Source organism: Mauremys reevesii, linkage group 17 (genome assembly GCF_016161935.1).
Source record: "Mauremys reevesii isolate NIE-2019 linkage group 17, ASM1616193v1, whole genome shotgun sequence".
NCBI lineage: Eukaryota > Metazoa > Chordata > Testudines > Geoemydidae > Mauremys > Mauremys reevesii.
This window is the reverse complement of record NC_052639.1, coordinates 2,947,186-2,970,100: the sequence shown is the minus strand read 5'-3', so window position 1 is coordinate 2,970,100 and position 22,915 is coordinate 2,947,186. Positions and strand designations below refer to the sequence as shown.

General features: G+C 46.7%; 1 protein-coding gene across 2 annotated transcripts in view; it reads right to left on the bottom strand.

The window, feature by feature from the left end:
* Positions 1-18,467, bottom strand: part of WNT3 (Wnt family member 3) — a 76,759-nt gene extending 58,292 nt beyond the window's left edge. Inside the window, exon 1 of one of the 2 annotated variants that reach the window (XM_039504216.1) lies at positions 18,376-18,467. In XM_039504216.1, coding sequence (XP_039360150.1) covers positions 18,376-18,467 — 92 coding nt within the window. Of the gene's footprint in view, positions 1-18,213; positions 18,294-18,375 lie in introns of those variants that run through there. The other variant, XM_039504217.1, reaches the window with a different exon arrangement.
* Positions 18,468-22,915: the final 4,448 nt, after the last annotated feature.

Genomic DNA, 22,915 nt, shown 5'->3' with positions numbered 1-22,915 from the left:
TGTTACTAATACTCCAGTTTACAAGGTCATCCAAATCTCCCTGGAGGATATCCCGATCCTTTTCTGAATTGGCAATACCTCCCAACTTGGTGTCATCCGCAAACTTCATCAGCTCACTCCTACTTTTGGTTCCGAGGTCAGCGATAAATAGATTAAATAAAATCGGACCCAAAACCGAACCTTGAGGAACTCCACTGGTAACCCCCCTCCAACCCGACAGATCACCCTTCAATACGACCCTCTGCAGTCTCCCCTTTAACCAGCTCCTTATCCACCTCTGGATTTTCATTTCGATCCCCATCTTTTCCAATTTAACCAGTAATTCCTCATGCGGTACCGTATCAAACGCCTTACTGAAATCAAGATATATTAGATCCACCGCATTTCCCTTGTCTAAAAAATCTGTTACTTTCTCAAAGAAGGAGATCAGGTTGGTTTGGCACGATCTACCTTTCGTAAAACCATGCTGTAATTTGTCCCAGTTGCCATTGGCCTCAAGGTCCGTAACCACTCTCTCCTTTAACATTTTTTCCATGACTTTGCATACTACAGATGTTAAACTAACAGGCCTGCAGTTACCTGGGTCACTTTTTTTCCCCTTCTTGAATATAGGAACTATATTAGCTAATCTCCAGTCAAACGGTACAACCCCCGAGTTTAGCGATTTATTAAAAATCATTGCTAATGGGCTTGCAATTTCACTTGCCAATTCCCTTAATGGAGTCCAGCTGCCTGCCTTTGCTAGTAGGACTAAGTACTGATTTTGCCCCAGGTGTGTAAGTGGTCCCCCTCAAGGATTGAACTCACAACCCTGGTGTAGTGAGGTGGTGTGGCTCCCCTCTGCCCCAGAGGAGGAAGAGCCCATCTAGAGGCCAGAGTGGGCGGAGCTAGGGAGCTCTGAGCCCGCCCCTCAAAGGGTCAGGTGGTGACCTGGAACTATAAAGGCCGGCCCTCAGATCTCAGTAGGAGCCCAGCTGCTGGATAGAGCAGATGTCCCTGGGGGAGCCCGAGACTGGGAAGCTCCTGCGGCCCGAGGCGGCCGCCCAGACTGGCTGGAGCTACCCCGCGCCCGCTACCCGTAGGAGCCGCTGGAGCTACCCCGCGCCCGCTACCCGGAGGAGCTGCCGGACCTGCTGACCAACCCTAGCCCCGACGAACCCATGTTCCTGGACCCCCCAGTGGCCAACGCCAGGACCCAGGTAGAGCCCGAGGGGTAGTATGGAAGTAGCCCAGGGGCAGCCAACCCCAGTCTGGCTGCAGCCTTACCAGAGCCTATGTCGGTGTGTTGTGGCCAGGATCCCCACTGACTAAGGAGCAGATCGTCAGCCACTGCTAGGGCCCCGGGCTGGGACGCAGTGGAGTGGGAGGGCCTGCGTCCCCCCTGCCACCCAACCCCTGGGTGGTGGACTCCCCCTCTTCCTGGCCTGAGGAGGCCGAAGCCTGTTATTACTGCTCAGCCCTGCCTGAGAGCCTGAGCCTCCCGACTCAGTGTTTGTTGCCCCGCCGGAGCCAGAGCCGGGCCCTGTGACTGTTGTTATGACTCAGCCCTGCCTGAGGGCCTGAGCCTCCTGACTCAGTGGTTGTCGCCCCGCCCTGACCTAGGGCCGGGCCCTGTGACTGTTGTTATGGCTCAGCCCTGCCTGAGGGCCTGAGCCTCCTGACTCAGTGGTTGTTGCCCCGCCGGAGCCAGGCCCAGACTAACCACATTTCAGCCGACTCCCGCAAAGGCTACCGAGGGATACCCCGGGCCGGATTAATCCCCCGGACCTCTCGGGGTGTAGTGAGCCGGCGTGGCTCCCCTCCACCCTGGAGAGGGTCGAGCCCTGGTGAACTCTTGTATATCTGGGTTTAAGCAGGCTGAATACTCAAACCACTGAGCTATCCCTCCCCCCATTATCTACTATGACCCCAAAAACTTTTTCAGAGTCGCTGCTTCCCAGGATAAAGTCCCCCATCCTGTAAGTATGTCCGACGTTCCTTGTTCCTAGACATATACATTTACATGTAGCTGTATTAAAATGGATACTGTTTGCTTCTGCCCAGTTTGCCAAGTGATCCAGATTGATCAGAATCAGTGACCTCTCCTCTTTATTATTTACCACTCCTCCAATTTGTCATATCTGCAAACTTTGTCAGTGATGATTTCATGTTTACTTCCAGGTCATTGATACAAATGTTAAATAGCATAGTCAAGAACTGATCCCCATGGATGCCACTGGAAACACACCAGTTTGATGATGATTCCCCATTTATAATTACATTGAGACCTATCAAGTAGCCACTTTTTAATCCATTTAATATGTGCCATGTTAATTTAATGTCATTCTAAATATTTAATCAAAATGTTCTGGAGTACTAAGTCAAACGCCTCAGAGAAGTCTATGTATATTACATCAACACTATTATCTTTATCAGTCCAACTTCTCATCAAATCAAGTTAATTTGACAAGATCTATTTTCCATAAACCCCTGTTGATTTGCATTAATTATATTGGCCTCCTTTCATTCTTTATTAATAGACATATCAGCCACTCTGTTATATTGCCCAGGACTGATGTCAGGCTGACAGGCCTATGATGAGCCGTCCTGTTTAAACTTTTTAAAAAATGGCACAACAGTAGCTTTCTCAGAGTCTTCTGGAACTTCCCCAATGCTCCAAGCTTACTGAAATCAACATTAAGAGTTCAGTGAGTTCCTCAACCAACTCTTGGAGGCAAGTTTTCTGGACTTGCTGATTTTACAAATATCTGACTTTAGTAACTTCTGTTTAACATCCTCCAGAAATCCTAGTAAGATGGAAAGAGTTCTGTTTTCCCCCAAATACAGAACAGAAATATTTATTGAACATTCTGCCTTTTCTGCATTATTATTGCTAATACTACCATTTCCATCTGGTAATGGACCAATACTATTGTCAGGATTCTTGTTATTCCTAAAGTATTTAAAATACTCCTTATTGTCCTTAACTCTGCTGGCCATAGATTTCTCTTTGTGTCCCTTTGCTTCCCTTATCAATTTTCTACAATTCCTAACTTCTGGTTTATTTCATTACTATCAACTTCCCCTTTCTTCCATTTGTTTTATTTATTTATAGCTGCCTTCATTCCTCTCTAAACTAGGCCAGTCTTTTAACCAGCATAGCCTTCTTTCTCAGTTATGGAATTATGGCTCTTTGGGCATCTAGTAAGGAATTTTTTAATGATTCCCAATTAACGTTCACATTTTTCTAATTAAATTCTTTCTCTCATTTGATTTAGCTCATAATAATTGTTAGGTTTATGAAATTGGCCCTGTTAGACACCAAGTACGTATATTGCTGGTCTGGACTTTATTCTGCTTGCACATTATAAATATGATCAAGTCATGATCATGTACCTAAGCTACCATTTTTAGTTCTGTAATCAGTTCCCCTTTATCTGTGAGGACAAGGTCTAATAGGGGATTCCCCCATGTTGGCAGCAACACTTTCTGAGTTAGAAAATTGCTATTTATAATGACATCTTAGTGTTTGGTTGTGGAGATGCCCATGAAGAGGCTAAGAAATGCCTATGATCCTAACCTGATAGCTCTGCTCAATAGAGCACATCACATGCGGCTCAAACCAAATGAGAAATAAAGGAGACTGCATCCGTTAGCTGTGCTGCATATCACACAGAGGGTGTAAAAACAGACCCTAAGCAGGTTTGAAGCAATTTTGGACATTCCCTGCCCACAACTGGGTTTTGTTAATGATCTGTTCAAGTTCCTGCCATACCTCCCCGCGTCAGTCAATGTTAGATGATTGACAGAGATGCTGGATGTTGTTGGGAAACCCAACAGCAAGATGCTTTCAAATGGATCCAAAAGTTAGTGGCTGGGCCTAATTAGCGCGAGGTAAAGGAAAATGTCACTATTCGATGTGATGCCACGGAATGTGGGTTTGGTTGGCCCAGATGTCCCCTTCAGAAGACATCCCCAGACTGGCTTAGGGATACTGGTGTGACCTCACCTTGCAGCCCCTGACCCGCACCCCCTGCCGCCCCAGCCCTGGGCTCTCCCCCCCACACACACCCTGTGCTGCCCCAGCTCTGGGCACCCCCTTTCCCCTCCACCAGTCTCCCCCCACCCACACACCCCCTGCTACCTGAGCCCTGGACTCTGCCCCCTCCACCCGCACCCCCTGCCACCCCAGCCCTGGGCTCTCCCCCACCCACCTACACCCTCCTTCTGCCACAGCCCTGGGTCACTGGTAACTTGCTCCCAGGGTGGGTCATTCAGCAGGAATTTTGGATGTGCACAGAACAGACAGGATTGGTTCCCATATGGTTACAGAACTGCAGTAAAGTGGAACAATTTTTAGCTTGTGTGATTGGCGGATATCTGGGTGCATATTATAAGACTGTCCTCCATAAATGAGGAAAAGTTGAGGTGCCTTTATTATTCTTTTGTTCCGCTTTTTGTTTCTATGGGGAATTTGCCAATGCATACTGTCTTCCTTTTAAACAAATAAAACTAAAAAAAAAAAAGGCAATGGCTGTTGAAAATAGCAATCCCAGTCCTAAAAACCACTGGGAAGCATTTCTTGCTCAATTTTATCCTACTTTTTCTACTGCAAGTTACAGTGGATCAGTATATTTGATTTGGGAGAAATGAAGTAACAGCCGCCCAAACTGAGCTTGAGCACTCCTGAATTTTGAGGTGTTCAAATCTGGAAGGCAGGGGCTAGATTCCCTTTCTGAACATTAGCTAACTCTGGAAAGGAAAAGTCAATTTCTGCTTCCATGGCTCAGAAGTGGAAATCCTCCTACGTGCCTGGTACTGTAGCTAAAGCTGCCCAGGTCCAGTAGAGCCTCCCCTCCCTTACTTATTTTAAATTCTGGTGGGATCCACGTACCTCCCTTGCCAGGCTTCAGATAGAGAGGGGCACTGCCCATTTAGTCCCCCCAATTCCTTCTGTGGGGGCTGCAAGGTGAGGTCACACCCATATCCCTAAGCCAGTCTGGGGATGTCTTCTGAAAGGGATATCTGGGCCAAAGCCTTCTACTCTTGGGCACACTTGTTCCCCATTCACAGCACCACCCTGCTCTAGCAGTGAGCTCTCCATTCACAGCAAGCTGCAGCATGAGGTTTCAGCTACCATACTCCCTCCCCCTCCCTTTCCTGTTGATAGCGGCCAAGGGAATGCTGGGAAATGTAGTTCTTTCCCTGCTCCAGGGCTGGCTCTATAGGCAGGGAGCTAATCAAGGAACTACTGCTCCCAGGGCCCCCTGTTGGTTCCCAGCTCCCAGGCTCATCCCTGCTGGCTGCTGCCCCTGCAAATGGGCTGCCCCAAACACCTGCTTGTTTTGCTGGTGTCTAGAGCTGCCCCTGCCTGGCAGGATTTTATAACCCTGATAACTGGATCCCCTCCTTTCCCAGGATTCCTGAATACTCCACTTCTCAGCTAACCAACTTTGTTTCATACAGAGAGCCAATGACTTATGTTCAAAGAGCAGGTACCTAGCATTTCCTAAACACTGCCTTACTGTAACAGACCATTACCGCAATGCATATTTGTCAGCTATGATCCTGTTGATGGACAGGGGGTTGGACTAGATGATCTCCTGAGGTCCCTTCCAGCCCTGATATTCTATATTCTATGATGTACCCTAGCAGGGTTTCATTGTAGTGTCCTACCAGACTTAGCTATTATTACAAACCCTGGCAGCTGCAGTTCAGCATGCCCTGATGGAAGGAGAGGGCAGCGTGCAGGAAGCTCTGCAAGCCTGGGACCAAGCATCAGGCTGTTTCTTCCTCTGGATCCCTGGGCTCTGAGGAGGGGGGGTGCAAGTATCTGGGCTGGCGGGGGAGGGGACTGAGGTTGGGCTCTGGGGCGGAGGGCGTTCGGGTGTATTGTCTGCGGGGGAGGGGTTGTGAGTTTCTGGCCCCCCGGCTGGGCTCTGGGCAGGGGAGTGGGGCAGAGAAACAGGAACTGGGCTGTCAAAGGGGTTTCTTTAACTCTCTGCTCCTGGGGGAATTTCTGTGTGTGTCTGTATTGCTACAGACCTACTTGCTGACAGGTATTTTGAAATAAATTACAAAAGAATTGAAACTGGCGTGATTATATAGCATTATTTTGACAAATACATTTTGCAGAATTTTAAAATATTGTGCGTGGAACTGGGGAGGAGCGAAAGGCTCTGAGCAGGGGTTTGCCCTCTCAGGTGAGCGCTTTCTCCACCGGGCTCCAGAGTGTTCTGGGTGAGGCTCCCTCAGTCTCTCCTGTTGAATCTGTTCCCCTGTGAATAAATCACCGGCATGATCAGAGCAGGGGAGCGGTCCCGTGTCTCTCACCTCCCAGGTGGTGAGTCTCATGCTCACACGCTGTCAATTGTTCTTCCCTTGGTGATTCACACTGGAATAGCTTCAGCAGGAGAACTGGAGGGAGCCGTGCATCAGAATATCCCATAGCTCAGTCGCTAGGGCACTCATGGGAGAAGTGGCCGATACCTGTTCAAAGCTTTTCTCCCTTTCAGTCAGAGCCAGGGGTCTCCCACTTGCCAGGTGAGTACCTTTCATGGCCAGTTCCTAGGCAACCAGCCCTAGCAGCTAGAGCCAGGCTCTGCAGTCACAGGACAAGAGTCAAGAGAAGGGCAACTAAGATAATGAGGGGTTTGGAATGGGTCCCATATGAGAAGAGGTTAAAGAGGCTCCGTCTGTTCAGCTTGGAAAAGAGGAGACTAAGGGGGGATATGACAGAGGCCTATAAAATCATGAGTGGTGTGGAGAAAGTGGATAAGGAAAAGTTATTTACTTATTCCCATAATACAAGAACTAGGGGTCACCAAATGAAATTAATGGGCAGCAGGTTTAAAACAAATAAAAGGAAGTTCTTCACGCAGCGCACAGTCAGCCTGTGGAACTCCTTACCTGAGGAGGTTGTGAAGGCCGGGACTATTACAGCGTTTAAAAGAGAACTGGATAAATTAGTGGTGGTGAAGTCCATAAATGGCTATTAGCCAGGATGGGTAAGGAATGGTGTCCCTAGCCTCTGTTTGTCAGAGGATGGAGATGGATGGCAGGAGAGAGATCACTTGATCATTGCCTGTTAGGTTCACTCCCTCTGGGACACCTGGCATTTGTCACTGTTGGCAGACAGGATACTGGGCTGGATGGACCTTTGGTCTGACCCAGTCTGGCCGTTCGTATGTTCTTAAGAGTCAGTTGGGTCAGGTTACCAGGAGATCAGAGGCAGGAGACAAACCAGAGATTGGAACCACAAGTCGGACAGGAGGAGTCAAGCCACAGGAGCAGGGCGGGTACCAGTTCTCTGGACAACTTCCTGGTGCTGTGCTGGGTTTACAGAGAAGCTGTGAACCAGTCAGGCCTCCCAGCATCCCGCCACTCCGGTTCCAGGACTGAGTGCTCTGGTGGGGTCCAGCTTCTGCCCTAGCGACTGTTAGCTGGTCACGGGGTGGCTGGTTGGAGCTTACTAGCTCCTCCGAGCCCTGTGGATCCGGGGCAAGACCCACCATTCCTGACATCATCCTAACCTCTGGGGCGGCAAGGCAGGCTGCCTTCGGTGGCTTGCCTGCAGAGGGTCCGCTGGTCCCGCGGCTTCGGCGGACCTCCCGCAGGCGTGGGGGGGGGGGCACTGCTGCAGCACGTACACTTGCCTATGGTGGCTAGGCCAGGCGGTGAGCTCTGAGCATGTGTACTGGATCGGGCCCTGGAAGTGAGCTCGGCAGAGGAATGCCTGTCTTTCCCCACTTCAGGCATCGCTCTGGGCTTTTGGTGTCCACATGCCTGGCACGGGGAGCCAGAGGCAGAAACAGGCCTGCAGGGAACTTTCACTGCAAAAAACTAGGCACCGAGCGTGTTTAGCAAACTACAGGATTCAGCAGCAACTGAGTGTGGGTTTTGGGTATCCCAGTGGGGCCTGATTCTGGGATTTAGAGGCCTAAAGCGGCAGTTGGGTGCCTTGGGAGTGAATCAGGGCTGTGTAATGAGGGAGGCTCTTGCCTGTAGGATCCTGCCTTATGTCTTGTGGAAGTTGGAAGGGGCGGGATGAATGAGGCAGGGGGTTACTGGAGGAGTAAGGAAGTTCTGGTGGTTAGGGCAGCTGACTAACACCTTGGCGAAGTGGAGCCTGTCCCTGCTGCTACCGCAGAGCCCCTGTGTGGGGCTGGCCAAGTCGCTTACAGCAAACTTTTCCCAGGGGGCCCCGACCTCTGGCTCCGGCGGCCGCACAATTAGCCACACCGATTTGCAGACATGCTGAGCACCCCAGCTGCCAGAGGCGGTCACTGAGAGCTGTGCTTTGAACCTACGAAGTGCTGGGTAATGCAAGGTGCTCTAGCAAGTCTGTCGTATCTCAAGTTTGGCCGAAGTTAGTGGACACTTGACGCTTTTGGTCTTAATCCCTGTAATTTTTAGGCAATTGGAAAATCACTGAGTCACAAAGCCTCTGTTTGTAGCCAGGCTCCCTATAAAATTAATACTGTAGGGAGCGATTCACAAAAGCCAGCATGTATGTAGGGAGCTGCCTAAGCTAGCCAGTGGGAGGTGCCAACATGCAGGGCATGTCCTCAGCCCTGTCCCACTCTGCTTGGGAGTCTCAGCTGTAAACCCTCCATTGGAGTTAGGCAGCTGTGCTGGTTTTGCAAGAAGCCCCTGGGTGGGAGAGAGAAGAGCCCCCCCCAGCTTTTAGCCCAGTGCCTGGAGTATTCACCTGGGATGTGGGAAACTCTGGCTCAAGTCCCTGCACCAACTGAAAAGGATTTGAAGAGGGCTCTGAATGCTCTAACCATAGTCATCCACGTCTGCACTCCCTCTCACCCCGCACCAATGGCGCTGTCAGAGACTCAGGGGCTTTGAGGGACCATCGTGATCATCTAGTCTGACCTCCTGCACAGCGCAGGCCACTAGTTCTCCACAATGGAACAGCTTCAACGAGAGAGATTGAGGCTGAGGGAATTGGGATTGTTTAGTCTGCAGAAGAGAAGAGTGAGGGGGGATTTGATAGCTGCTTTCAACTACCTGAAAGGGGGTTCCAAAGAGGATGGATCTAGACTGTTCTCAGTGGTACCTGATGACAGAACAAGGAGTAATGGTCTCAAGTTGCAGTGGGGGAGGTTTAGGTTGGATATTAGGAAAAACTTTTTCACTAGTAGGGTGGTGAAGCACTGGAATGGGTTACCTAGGGAGGTGGTGGAATCTCCTTCCTTAGAGGTTTTTAAGGTCAGGCTTGACAAAGCCCTGGCTGGGATGATTTAGTTGGGTTTGGTCCTGCTTTGAGCAGGGGATTGGACTAGAACCTCCTGAGGTCCCTTCCAACCCTGATATTCTATGATTCTATGAACCCCATATCAGACTATCCCATAGCCCAGGTGTCTGCTGCTGCCATATGTAACCTTCCCTATTGGGGTTGATCCAGCAGGTGAGCTCTGAGCATGCTTACTGGATTGGTCCTGCAGGCGTGTTAGCTGGAGGAACACCTGTCTTCCCCCATTTGTGCATCGCTCTGGGACTTGGGTGTCTGGATGTCTGGTGAGGAGCTGTATTGTGCATACCCAGAGACAGCAACTTATTCGTAGATTCATAGATTCTAGGACTGGAAGGGACCTCGAGAGGTCATCGATTCCAATCCCCCACCTTCATGGCAGGACCAAATACTGTCTAGACCATCCCTGATAGACATTTATCTAACCTGCTCTTAAATATCTCCAGAGATGGAGATTCCACAACCTCCCTAGGCAATTTATTCCAGTGTTTTGCCACCCTGACAGTTAGGCACTTTTTCCTAATGTCCAACCTAAACCTTCCTTTGCTGCAGTTTAAGCCCATTGCTTCTTGTTCTCTCCTAAGAGGTTAAGGTGAACAAGTTTTCTCCCACCTCCTTATGACGCCCTTTTAGATACCTGAAAACTGCTATCATGTCCCCTCTCAGTCTTCTCTTTTCCAAACTAAACAAACCCAGTTCTTTCAGCCTTCCTTCATAGGTCATGTTCTCAAGACCTTTAATCATCCTTGTTGCTCTTCTCTGGACCCTCTCCAATTTCTCCACATCTTTCTTGAAATCCGGTGCCCAGAACTGGACACAATACTCCAGTTGAGGCCTAACCAGTGCAGAGTAGAGCGGAAGAATGACTTCTCGTGTCTTGCTCACAACACACCTGTTAATGCATCCCAGAATCATGTTTGCTTTTTTTGCAACAGCATCACACTGTTGACTCATATTTAGCTTGTGGTCCACTATAACCCCTAGATTCCTTTCTGCCGTACTCCTTCCTAGACAGTCTCTTCCCATTCTGTATGTGTGAAACTGATTGTTCCTTCCTAAGTGGAGCACTTTGCATTTGTCTTTGTTAAACTTCATCCTGTTTACCTCAGACCATTTCTCCAATTTGTCCAGATCATTTTGAATTATGACCCTGTCCTCCAAAGCAGTTGCAATCCCTCCCAGTTTGGTATCATCTGCAAACTTAATAAGCGTACTTTCTATGCCAGTATCTAAGTCTTTGATGAAGATATTGAACAGAGCTGGTCCCAAAACAGACTCCTGCAGAACCCCACTCGTTATACCTTTCCAGCAGGATTGGGAACCATTAATAACTACTGGCAGGGCCTGATGTTATTAATGTTATGCACCCACCTTATAGTAGCCCCATCTAAATTGTATTTGCCTAGTTTATCAATAAGAATATCATGCAAGACCGTATCAAATGCCTTACTAAAGTCTAGGTATACCACATCCACCATGTCTCCCTTATCCACAAGACTCGTTATCCTATCAAAGAAAGCTATCAGATTGGTTTGACACAATTTGTTCTTTACAAATCCATGCTGGCTATTCCCTATCACCTTACCACCTTCCAAGGGTTTGCAGATGATTTCCTTAATTACTTGCTCCATTATCTTCCCTGGCACAGAAGTTAAACTAACTGGTCTGTAGTTTCCTGGGTTGTTTTTATTTCCCTTTCTATAGATGGGCACTATATTTGCCCTTTTCCAGTCTTCTGGAATCTCTCCCGTCTCCCATGATTTTCCAAAGAGAATAGCTAGAGGCTCAGATACCTCCTCTATTAGCTCCTTGAGTATTCTAGGATGCATTTCATCAGGCCCTGGTGACTTGCAGGCATCTAACTTTTCTAAGTGATTTTTAACTTGTTCTTTTTTAATTTTATCTTCTAAACCTATCCCCTTCCCATTAGCATTCACTGTTAGACATTCCTTCAGACTTCTCGGTGAAGACCGAAACAAAGAAATCATTGAGCATCTCTGCCATTTCCAAGTTTCCTGTTACTGTTTCTCCCACCTCACTGAGCAGTGGGCCTACCCTGTCCTTGGTCTTCCTCTTGCTTCTAATGTATTGATAAAAAGTCGTCTTGTTTCCCTTTATTCCCATAGCTAGTTTGAGCTCATTTTGTGCCTTTGCCTTTCTAATCTTGCCCCTGCATTCTTGTGTTGTTTGCCTATATTCATCCTTTGTAATCTGTCCTAGTTTCAATTTTTGATATGACTCCTTTTTATTTTTTAGATCATGCAAGATCTCATGGTTAAGCCAAGCTGGTCTTTTGCCACATTTTCTATCTTTCCTACCCAGGGGAATAGCTTGCTTTTGGGCCCTTAATAGTGTCCCTTTGAAAAACTGCCAACTCTCCTCAGTCGTTTTTCCCCTCAGTCTTGATTCCCATGGGACCTTACCTATCAGCTCTCTGAGCTTACCAAAATCCACCTTCCTTAGGTCCACAGGGAGCTTTTACTGCAAAAATATAGGCTCCGAGTGAGTTTAGATGCTCACAGGATTTGGCAGCAGCTGAGCAGGAGTTTTGGGATTCCCAGTGGGGCCTGATTCTGTGGTTTATACGTCTAAAGTGGCAGTTGGGTGCCTTAGTCCTTGTGTGAATCTAGCGCAATATGGCTCAGTTCCTCCTGTGCAGAGGACAACGGTACCATCTCACCGCTCTCCAATGGGATAGTGATGGCACTACAGAAACACCCATGAGGAGTGAATGATTTTGTATGCAGAGCAGGGTTTGCATGGTGGACGTAAATAGGGCCATACACTGATTGAATGGGCTAAAAAGAAATATTGACTAGCTGCCCAATTAGTGGGCACCTTCCCTCCTGAGAACTGACTGAGGCAGGGGTCCTCTGGGAAAAGCAGCAGGTGATCCTGTAATTAAAGTATCAGAGGTGTGGCCATGTTAGTCTGGATCTGTAAAAAGTGACAAGGAGTCCTGTGGCACCTTATAGACTAACAGAAGTATTGGAGCATGAGCTTTCATGGGTGAATACTCACTTCGTCGGATGCGTCTTCACCCACGAAAGCTCATGCTCCAATACTTCTGTTAGTCTATAAGGTGCCACAGGACTCCTTGTCGCCCTGTAATTAAAGGCTCTCATAATGCGTACGCACAAGGGGGATGAATTATGGTGGCACTGGGAACTGTAAATCTGGCAGTTCTAACTTCTGGGTGCTTGACTTTGCAAACTTAACATTCTTTTCAAGTCATAGTTTGTATGTTGCAATACAGCTACGGACCCTCAAGACCAGTTAAGTGGTTAGCTTTGGGACGCGTCAAGGCCTGACAGCTCTGGAACCTTCTATTTAACCACAGGATGGGGACCGCGCAGATGGTGGTGGTAGCAACAGCAGGGAAAATAGACTGCCAGCGTATTTCCAGGCCTGTCCACTAAATACTATCCTGCGGCCCCCTCAGTTCACCACAGGCAAGGAACTGTCACCAGTGGGAATGAATATTAGTCACTGAACTGCTTAATAAGCCATAAATCAGGGAATTAACATTGAGCACAATCTAGTTGCAGCCGCTAGACTATGTTACTGGAATGTCAGTTATAAAAAGCATAGAATTTTGATAGACATTCTGCTTTTTTACATCGTCATAATCCTATAATAGGGCTTCAACCAGAGACCGTCAGAGCTAAGTGCATGTGCCTTACTTGAAATGAAGCCACTAGAGGGGGACAAAGACCTGTACTAGGCGAGAGTGGATGATATAACTATTGGAGACTCTTCCAGTCCATTAACACATTAAGACAACAGTTTCACAAGTGGTGTCTGGTTTTTGGAAGCCCAACTTGAGATAACCTGGGCCTGATTTTCAGAGGGGTTGAGCATCCACAACTCCATCGGGAGGAGCTGCCGGTGCTCAGCACCCATGAAGATCAGGCACTAGTTCAAGGCACCACATGCAAGCGGAGTCATTTTCAGATCCCATTAATCAGCTTTCAGGTTCACTGGAGTAATAACAGGAGATCTTTCATAATAGCCCCAGTCCTAAGGACTAGAAAGAGTTGTATTATGGACCTAAGTATTTGGGAGCATTAGGAAATTCTATTCTTTACTCTGCCACTAATCTGTTGTGTGACCTTGGATAAGTCACCTTCCCTCCCACCCTTTATCGATCTTGGGAACCTTGGAAATCCTGCATCTTGACAGGGGGTTAGACTGTATGATCCTTGTAGTTCCTTCCGACCCTACGATTCTATGAATTGCCAGACTGCATCAGATCCAAGGTCCATTTAGCCCAGTATCTTGCTCCCAACATTAGGTCTCACCCTGGTCTCTAATAGTTAGAGATTAGCTTATATGTCCCTTCCACAGCGTTCATTTTCATTAACTCTGGACTTCCTTGGTATCCATATAAATATTCGATCTCTCTTTGAATCTTGGCCTCAACAACATCCTGTGGCAGTGAGTTCCACATTCTAATTACAAACTGTGAAAAAATATCTTCTTTTATTAGTTTTGAATTTCCCACCTTTTAATTTCACAGTATGTCCCCTGGTCTCACGTTATGAAACAAGGAGAGAAGAACTTCCTAATCTATCTTCTCTAGACCCTTCAATATTTTATATATTTTTTTATATCTTATTTGTTTCCTTTCTAAAGCAACAATCCTAATTGTTTCAATCTCTCTTCATATAAAAGTATTTCCTGGCTCTTCATCATCTCATCACTCTTCTCTGAATCCCCTCTAACTCTGCAATAGCCTTTTGGAGATCCTGGGCTGCACACAGTTCAAAGGTGAGTCTGCAACATTGCTTTTATGGAATGGCATTAGAATATTATGTATTATTCGCCATCCCATTCCTTATGCATCCTAACATCTTGTTTGTATTTTTGACCACAGCTGCGCATTGAGCAGAGGTTCCACTGAGCTGCCTACAATGATACCTAGGTCTCTTTCTTGAGTTGATACCCTTAATTTATAACCCTGTAAAATATGTGAGTAGATTATTTTTCCCTCCAGTGTGAATTATTCTGTATTTATCAACACTGACTTTCATTTGCCAAGATGTTCCCCATTGACCAACCATGGTCCAGTTTCTCTGAAGTTCATCACACTCCTCTCTGGTGGTGTCTAACCTAAATGACTTCAAATCATCTGCAAATTTTGCCCTCTTCCAGCTCAATCCTCTTTCCAGATTATTAATCAATGTATTAAACAACACAGGAACTAGTATGGAAGCTTGAGGCCCCCACTGTTAACTTCTTCCATGCTGAACATTAACCATTTCATCCTACTTTTTGCTTTCTGTCTTGGGCCATTTTTTGATCCCTGATAATACTTTGCTTCTCATGCTGTAAGTACTTAGCGCCTTTTGTGTAGGACCTAGTTGAATGCCTTTTGAAAGTCTAAATAAATTCAACTGGTAAACTCCAATGGGTTCTCCTTTTCCCACTATTTTATTGACATGCTCAAAGAATTCTAAGAGATTAGTGAGACACAATTTTCCTTTCAAGTTCCCATCAGAACATGATCCAGATGTTTTGTTGTTCTGTTTCTAATTATTGTTTCACCCAATTTGTTTCGTCTATTTAGAATGTAAGCTGTTGGGGGCAGGACTGTCTCTTTTTATTAAATGGTTGTTGTGAGTGGGTGGGTGGGAAAGAGACCCAGCAAGGTACTTTAGCATGTCTGTGGTCCCATTTACTTCCCATTCTCTCCAATGTTTCATGCATGCTGAAGAACCTTGGTGAATCAGGGCCTTTTCCAGAAAGGTTTATATATAAAATGTGTGTTATATGCATATGGGCTGGAACCATTTACCTCAATCCCAGAGAACTACAGAATCTCAGATAAAATGGAGCCTGGATCCCAACCAACAGTTTCCCTGCCCTGTCTCTTATGTTAATTTCTAGAAAGAGAGACCAACCACCTAGTCCTGAAGCCCTTAGAGCAAGAGAGTGACCATCAACTGCAAGGGGAGATTTGCTGTGGTAAGAACTATAGGATCAAGCCTTTGAAGATTCATTCGTCAGACGTGGATACTGGACTCAATTTTAGTATGTGCCATATTGACCCGATAGACTGGTTTTGGGAATACTCCATCGTTCAACTCTTCTGATTGGCTCTTTTGTGGCTGTTACAGACTGTAACAGCTCCAGATATTGGGAGGTATCTTCTACATCTAGGGATGCCATCCGCCTTCCTCTGCAGCATGGGGCACGGGTCACTTGCTGGAGGACTGTCTGCATCTTGAGGTCTTTAAATCACAATTCGAGGACTTCACTAACTCAGACGTAGGTTAGAGGTTTGTTACAGGAGTGGGTGGGTGAGATTCTGTGGCCTGCGTTGTCAGGGGCGGCTCTTGCAATTTTGCCGCCCCAAGCACGGCGGCACGCCGCGGGGGGCGCTCTGCCAGTCGCCGGTCCCACGGCTCTGGTGGAGCATCCGCAGGCACGCCTGCGGGAGGTCCACTGGAGCCACCTGCCGCCCTCCCGCGGCATGCCGCCCCAAGCACGCGCTTGGCATGCTGGGGTCTGGAGCTGACCCTGTGCGTTGTGCAGGAGGTCAGACTAGATGATCATAATAGTCCCTTCTGACCTTGAGTCTATGAGCCTTGAGGTCCGGTGAAACCCAAATCAAGCACCTCCCAGAAGGTCTAGCAATTATTCATCTCACAGAGGTTGGTCTGTAGGTAAAGGTCACTGGGTACTTCGTGAGGGTATTTTAGAGGGAGTGCTTAAAAGGAGGCAGCTGCCTTTTAAAGGTGCGTCTCAGCGCAGGCACTATTGCATAGTAAATTAGAACACAGTTCAGCACAGCATTTAAGCACTTGACTTCCGTGAGACTTAAGGACATGCTTAAGATTAAGAGTGTGGTGAAGTGTGTTGCTGAACTGGAGCCCTAGGTCTGGAGCTCTTGTTTATTTCCTCTGCTTTGGAAGGCACGGTCTTAGCAGCGAGAATTCTCAAACTGCCAGGGAGTCCTTGCTCCAGATACTCATTGCCTGCTGCTACTCACCCTGCAAAAAGTCTCTCAAAAGCTTTATCCACTTTGTCTCCCTGCTCCCATTTTAAGACTCAGTCACCCCATCATATCTGTGTGGCAGAGACTCCTCTAGCACTCTTAGCACTGCCAGGGAACAGAGCTTTCCTAAACGATGCGGGGTACAGATTACTTGAATTGTAGGCAAGTTCTATATTGATTGATTGATGAACTCTCTCCGCTCCCATTGTCGCTGCTTGCCGAGGCCAACATATTTGTGTAACTGACCATTGTTTGTATGATTTGTGCCTGGGGAAGCCAAGGGCCTGGGGAGCCGCACTCTCTGTGGTGTGTTTCTCTGCCAACAGGGAGAAGACTCATTCTAAGGAAAAAACCTCTACTTGAGAAGGAAAACAGATCTATCTCTTCCAGGGGATTTTCATTCCTCACTATGAAAGTCTCAGCAGATGGCTCCTGACTCAATTATTTAACCCTAAGTGTGTTATGTCAGAATCTCACTCAGGGCGAGAACCCAACTGGATTCTCAAACAGTTGGTTGCATAACAAAGTCCAATCATCCTGTGCAGCTCCAAAGGCATTTTTTCTCTTTAGACACAGCCCCCCCAGCAGGCACCCTCCTCTCCAGACGCACACTGCATTGCTTCACAGTCTTGATTATTGAACGAGGAGGAGAAGGGTCTAAAGGAATCTGACAAGGTCTTCATTTTGGTGGACCTCCTACGCCAGGCATAGGCCCTCAAGTTCAGCATTCGTGATCAGGGTGGAGAATCTTATTTTGCAGAAACAAAAATGGAAAGGCTGAGATTTGGCCATTTTAAGGGGTCTGCGTATCTTTTAAAGGATTCGAAATGATATACTCATAGTCACATTATTAGACATGCTTTGACTGCAATAATTGAAATTTTCATTCTTAATCCCCATGACAAGTAACAGATTTGTTTAATGATCGCTCCCCTTCCTCTTTCCCCAGACATGGCAGTCCAGTTCCAAGTTCACTCCAGCCTACTTCTCTGCATCACCAAGTCTGCACAGAAGGGATTTAATTAATTAATAAAAAAAGCTTTTCTGGAAAGGGGAAAAATAATTAAAATATTTTGACATAACTAGTTTCTGCCTCTGGGTTCCTTACATACCCAGTCCCCTACCTACACTGTATAGAGACATAAGAAACTCATTCCAATGAGAAATCATATGTGATAAACTGAGAAATTGACTGAAATATTGTACTATATTATACATTGTGCTAAACATCTTCTATCTTCAAGTGACACATGATTGTTTTGTTCTGCATTTCTGTTCTTCAAGGAGGGATCTAACCTTTGATGACATTTTGTCAATGTTTTTATTTTTAAAAGGTAGAATAATAGAGGTCAATTATCAGCCACATTCTAAGCTAAAACTGGTTTCTTTTATTTTGTGGTAAGAGAAAATAAGGGACGTATCTGCAATATAACATTTCTCTCGGGTGTTATTTGTGTCCTCTGCATATTTTCTGGACTAAATTCACACGAAGGACCGAATAAAACAAAAGGAGAAAAAGAAGACCCCAAACTGCAGCAGTCCAAAAGAAAACAGAATTTAAAAAATAATAATGGATTGAGCCGTATTTAATAAGAAGGGGAGGAGAAATCTACCTACGAACAAAAGCCAGAGTCCTGTGACAGATGAATATTATATTGCACAGTGAATAAAAATACATCCCTGTATATTTATTTTAAACACAACTACAATGGCTGGAATTGGAGAATTAAGGGGGTTGGGGAAATCCCCCTTAGTTCAGGGATAAACCTATACATTGTCCTTTAAAAATGACCCCGAAAGGTTTAATGAATGACCAGGCAAAGCTACAGAAATTGTGTTTGGAACCAAACACGCAATTGTGGCTAGCTCAGAAGAACTAAGGGTGGGAAGGAAGGAACATGCACACACACAACCCCGTCGCTAATAATTAATGAACCCATCAATTAATCAAAAACTCGGGGGGAAATCTTACCACCAAATTGGGTACCCGGCTAAGACCTTTGTGCCACTGAAGAGAAAAGATAAAATTAATCCAAGCAGGTGGTAATCCATTAGTCCAGACTGGTGCAAGGGAAAATCTCGGTGAAGTTTTCAGAAAAACATTAAGGGTGAAAATGAAGTATCCCCCCCCCACCCCAAACAGTCAAACAAAGTCCCTTGAAGTGCAGAATGACTTTCTCTCTTGTCAGAAACGCACCTCTCCAAGCCTTTCCCCCTGTAGATCATCCCAAAGCTTCTATTAAAAAGTGCAGGGCTTGGGGATGTCAGCAGGCAGCCAATCAGACTGCATGGCCTAAGGTAAGGGATGATTCTATAGTTCAGGGCTGTCAGTCATCCCTCCTCTCCGCCCCCCCACCCCCACCCCACAACTTTGTTCCTAGCCTTCACTGGGGAAGGGCACAGAAAAACCCTTTTGCGAGAGACATTGCTGGGATAATGAGATTTCTTTTTTTTCTTTTTCCTTTTTTTTTCTTTTTTTTTTTTAAGTTCACTTAGGAACCCGGGTGCACTGCTTCTGCACGTGGCTTGTCGTGATGAGACTCCAAGGTAAGGAAGAAGGATATTTCTGATTTCTCTCAGTCTCAGGGTGGGGAAGGGAAAAATGACCTCTTTAGTTGGTGATGGAGGTAAATATAAACCCCTCGCAGTGGGGAAGCAGAACGTCAGGAAGGGAAGGTTGCAAGAATTAGTTTTGCTGCTTTGCAATCGATCTGTTTTTTTAAAGTTAAATAACTGCATGCCCCAAACTAGTTAAACCTTAAATCAAGGAATCGGTGCCTAGTGGTCAAAGCAGGGGAGCCTGGGAGCCAAGGCTCCTAAGTGGGGGTGCAATGGGTGGAGCGGGCAATTGCAACTCAGGGCTTTTGGATTCTTTTCCTGACTTTGCCACTGACCCACTGTGTGACCTTAGGAAAAGTCACTTCCTGTCTCTGCCTCCCTGTTGATCCACCTGTAAAATGGGTATAACACCACCTATCGCACAGTGATGTCTCAAAGATCCTTGGATGCAAGGTGCTGTAGTAGGGTAAAGTCTCATTAAAGTAATAAGTTACTATCATGAGAAAACACAACTCCTCACCGGCTAGCCCACTTCCAGCGTAGAGAGCCCGTGTTCTGAACAGACACAGTGAAAGGCCAATAAGGACACCTCATTAGTGACAGTGGAGGTGCTTTATTGACAGTGACCTGTGTGTCAGCAGACTAAGGTGATTCAGCACAAACAACACATGGGAACAGTCAGTAATATCCTCAACTCATGTAAATCTGCATCGCTCCACTGACTTCAAATGGAGCTGTGCCAGCTTATACCAGCTGAAGATCTGGCTCCTTATAACCAGGCATCAAAACAAATGATCACGGGGAAGCGGAAATAACAGAAATATGGGGTCTGGTCTCAGGCAGCCTAATGGGCTTGCTTTTAAAAGCTGTAAGACTTCTCCCCAGAACCCAAGGCTGTTGGCACCAAACTCAGTTTTGAATATAGATAACTCCTGAAATGCACTGAGCCGAATCCTGCAGCCTTTATTCATTTCCATGAGCTCAATGAGTAAGAATGCAGGCTTTGGCCCAGAGAGAGCGCATCGCCCCCTGCAAACTTCATTTGGTCTAACATCTCCATGACCAACTTACTCGATCTTGATACCAAACTCTCTGGCCAATTAACCAGGCATCGTGCATCAGTGAGAGGACATTCCTCCCCAGGCTATGCACTGTACGCTGGCTCTTCACCCATTTACTGCTCTGCTGCCAGGTCTGTGGTTCTGATGTTCTGCCATCCTCAGAAGGCAAAACAACATGCATCTCTTAGCTTTTCATTAGGATTAGGATTAGGGCTCATTAATGAAGCCTTTAGTATGCCTGGAAACGTCTCTCTTGGAGACAGCCAAGCATGAGCAACCCAGCTTAAGAAAGGATATAAATGGTGGAGTTAGGGGGACTTGATGCTATTCCAAAATACGCATACTATGGTGATGGGTGCATTAAGCTTAACTACATATGTAGAGCCAAATCCTGAAGACCTTGCCCATTGTTTACTTAGGACAGTCTGTCACTGAACAGAGATCATAGAATATCAGGGTTGGAAGGGACCTCAGGAGGTATCTAGTCCAACCCCCTGCTCAAAGCAGGACCAACCCCAACTAAATCATCCCAGCCAGGACTCTGTCAAGCCTGACCTTAAAAACCTCTAAGGAAGGAGATTCCACTACCTCCCTAGGTAACCCATTCCAGTGCTTCACCACCCTCCTAGTGAAATAGTGTTTCCTAATATCCAACCTAAACCTCCCCCACTGCAACTTGAGACCATTGCTCCTTGTTCTGTCATTATTGACTGAGAACAGTCTAGATCCATCCTCTTTGGAACCCCCTTTCAGGTAGTTGAAAGCAGCTATCAAATTCCCCCCTCATTCTTCTCTTCTGCAGACTAAACAATCCCAGTTCCCTCAGTCTCTCCTTATGAGTCATGTGCTCCAGCCCCCTAATCATTTTTGTTGCCCTCCGCTGGACTCTTTCCAATTTTTCCACATCCTTCTTGTAGTGTGGGGCCCAAAACTGGACACAGTACTCCAGATGAGGCCTCACCAATGTCGAATAGAGGGGAATGATCATGTCCCTCGATCTGCTGGCAATGCCCCTCCTTATACAGCCCAAAATGCCGTTAGCCTTCTTGGCAACAAGGGCACACTGTTGACTCATATCCAGCTTCTCGTCCACTGTAACCCCTAGGTCCTTTTCTGCAGAACTGCTGCCTAGCCACTCGGTCCCTAGTCTGTAAGAGTGAATGGGGTTCTTCTGTCCTAAGTGCAGGACTCTGCACTTGTCCTTGTTGAACCTCATCATATTTCTTTTTGCCCAATCCTCTAATTTGTCTAGGTCCCTCTGTATCTTATCCCTACCCTCCAGCGTATCTACCACTCCTCCCAGTTTAGTGTCATCTGCAAACTTGCTGAGAGTGCAGTCCACCAGATCATTAATGAAGATATTGATTATCATTGATACCATCCTCCAGATCATTAATGAAGATATTGAACAAAACCGGCCCCAGGACCGACCCTTGGGGCACTCCACTTGAAACTGCCTGCCAACTAGACATGGAGCCATTGATCACTACCCATTGAGCCCAATGATCTAGCCAGCTTTCTATCCATCTTATAGTCCATTCATCCAGCCCATACTTTAACTTGCTGGCAAGAATACTGTGGGAAACCATATCAAAAGCTTTGCTAAAGTCAAGGAATAACACATCCACTGCTTTCCCCTCATCCACAGTTATCTCCTCATAGAAGGCAATTAGGTTAGTCAGGCATGACTTGCCCTTGGTGAATCCATGCTGATTGTTCCTGATCATAGAATATTAAGGTTGGAAGGGACCTTAAGAGATCATCTAGTACAACCCCCTGCTCAAAGCAGGACTAATCCCCAAATGGCCCCCTCAAGGATTGAACTCATAACCCTGAGTTTAGTAGGCCAATGCTCAAACCACTGAGCTATCCCTCCCCCCACTTTCTTCTCCTCTAAGTGCTTCAGAGTTGATTCCTTGAGGACCTGCTCCATTATTTTTCCAGGGACTGAGGTGAGGCTGACTGGCCTGTAGTTCCCCGGATCCTCCTCCTTCCCTTTTTTAAAGATGGGCACTATATTAGCCTTTTTCCAGTCATCTGGGACCTCCCCCGATGGCCATGAGTTTTCAAAGATAATGGCCAATGGCTCTACAATCGCATCCGCCAACTCCTTTAGCACCCTCGGATGCAGCGCATCCGGCCCCATGGACTTGTGTTCGTCCAGTTTTTCTAAATAGTCCTGAACAACTTCTTTCTCCACAGAGGGCTGGTCACCCCCTCCCCATGCTGTGCCGCCCAGTGCAGCAGTCTGGGAGCTGACCTTGTTCGTGAAGACAGAGGCAAAAAAATCATTGAGTACATTAGCTTTTTCCACATCCTCTGTCACTAGGTTGCCTCCCTCATTCAGTAAGGGGCCCACACTTTCCTTGACTTTCTTCTTGTTGCTAACATACCTGAAGAAACCCTTATTGTTACTCTTAACATCTCTTGCTAGCTGCAACTCCAAGTGTGATTTGGCCTTCCTGATTTCACTCCTGCATGCCTGAGCAATATTTTTATACTCCTCCCTGGTCATTTGTCCAATCTTCCAATTCTTGTAAGCTTCTTTTTTGCGTTTAAGATCAGCAAGGATTTCACTGTTAAGCCAAGCTGGTCGCCTGCCATATTTACTATTCTTCCTACACATCGGGATGTTTTTTTCCTGCAACCTCAATAAGGATTCTTTAAAATACAGCCAGCTCCTGGACTCCTTTCCCTCTCATGTTATTCTCCCAGGGGATCCTGCCCATCAGCTCCCTGAGGGAGTCAAAGTCTGCTTTTCTGAAGTCCAGGGTCTGTGTTCTGCTGCTCTCCTTTCTTCCTTGTGTCAGGATCCTGAACTCGACCATCTCATGGTCACTGCCTCCCAGGTTCCCATCCACTTTTGCTTCCCCTACTAATTCTTCCCAGTTTGTGAGCAGCAGGTCAAGAAGAGCTCTGCCCCTAGTTGGTTTCTCCAGCACTTGCACCAGGTAATTGTCCCCTACACTTTCCAAAAACTTCCTGGATTTTCTGTGCACCGCTGCATTGCTCTCCCAGCAGATATCAGGGTGACTAAAGTCTCCTATGAGAACC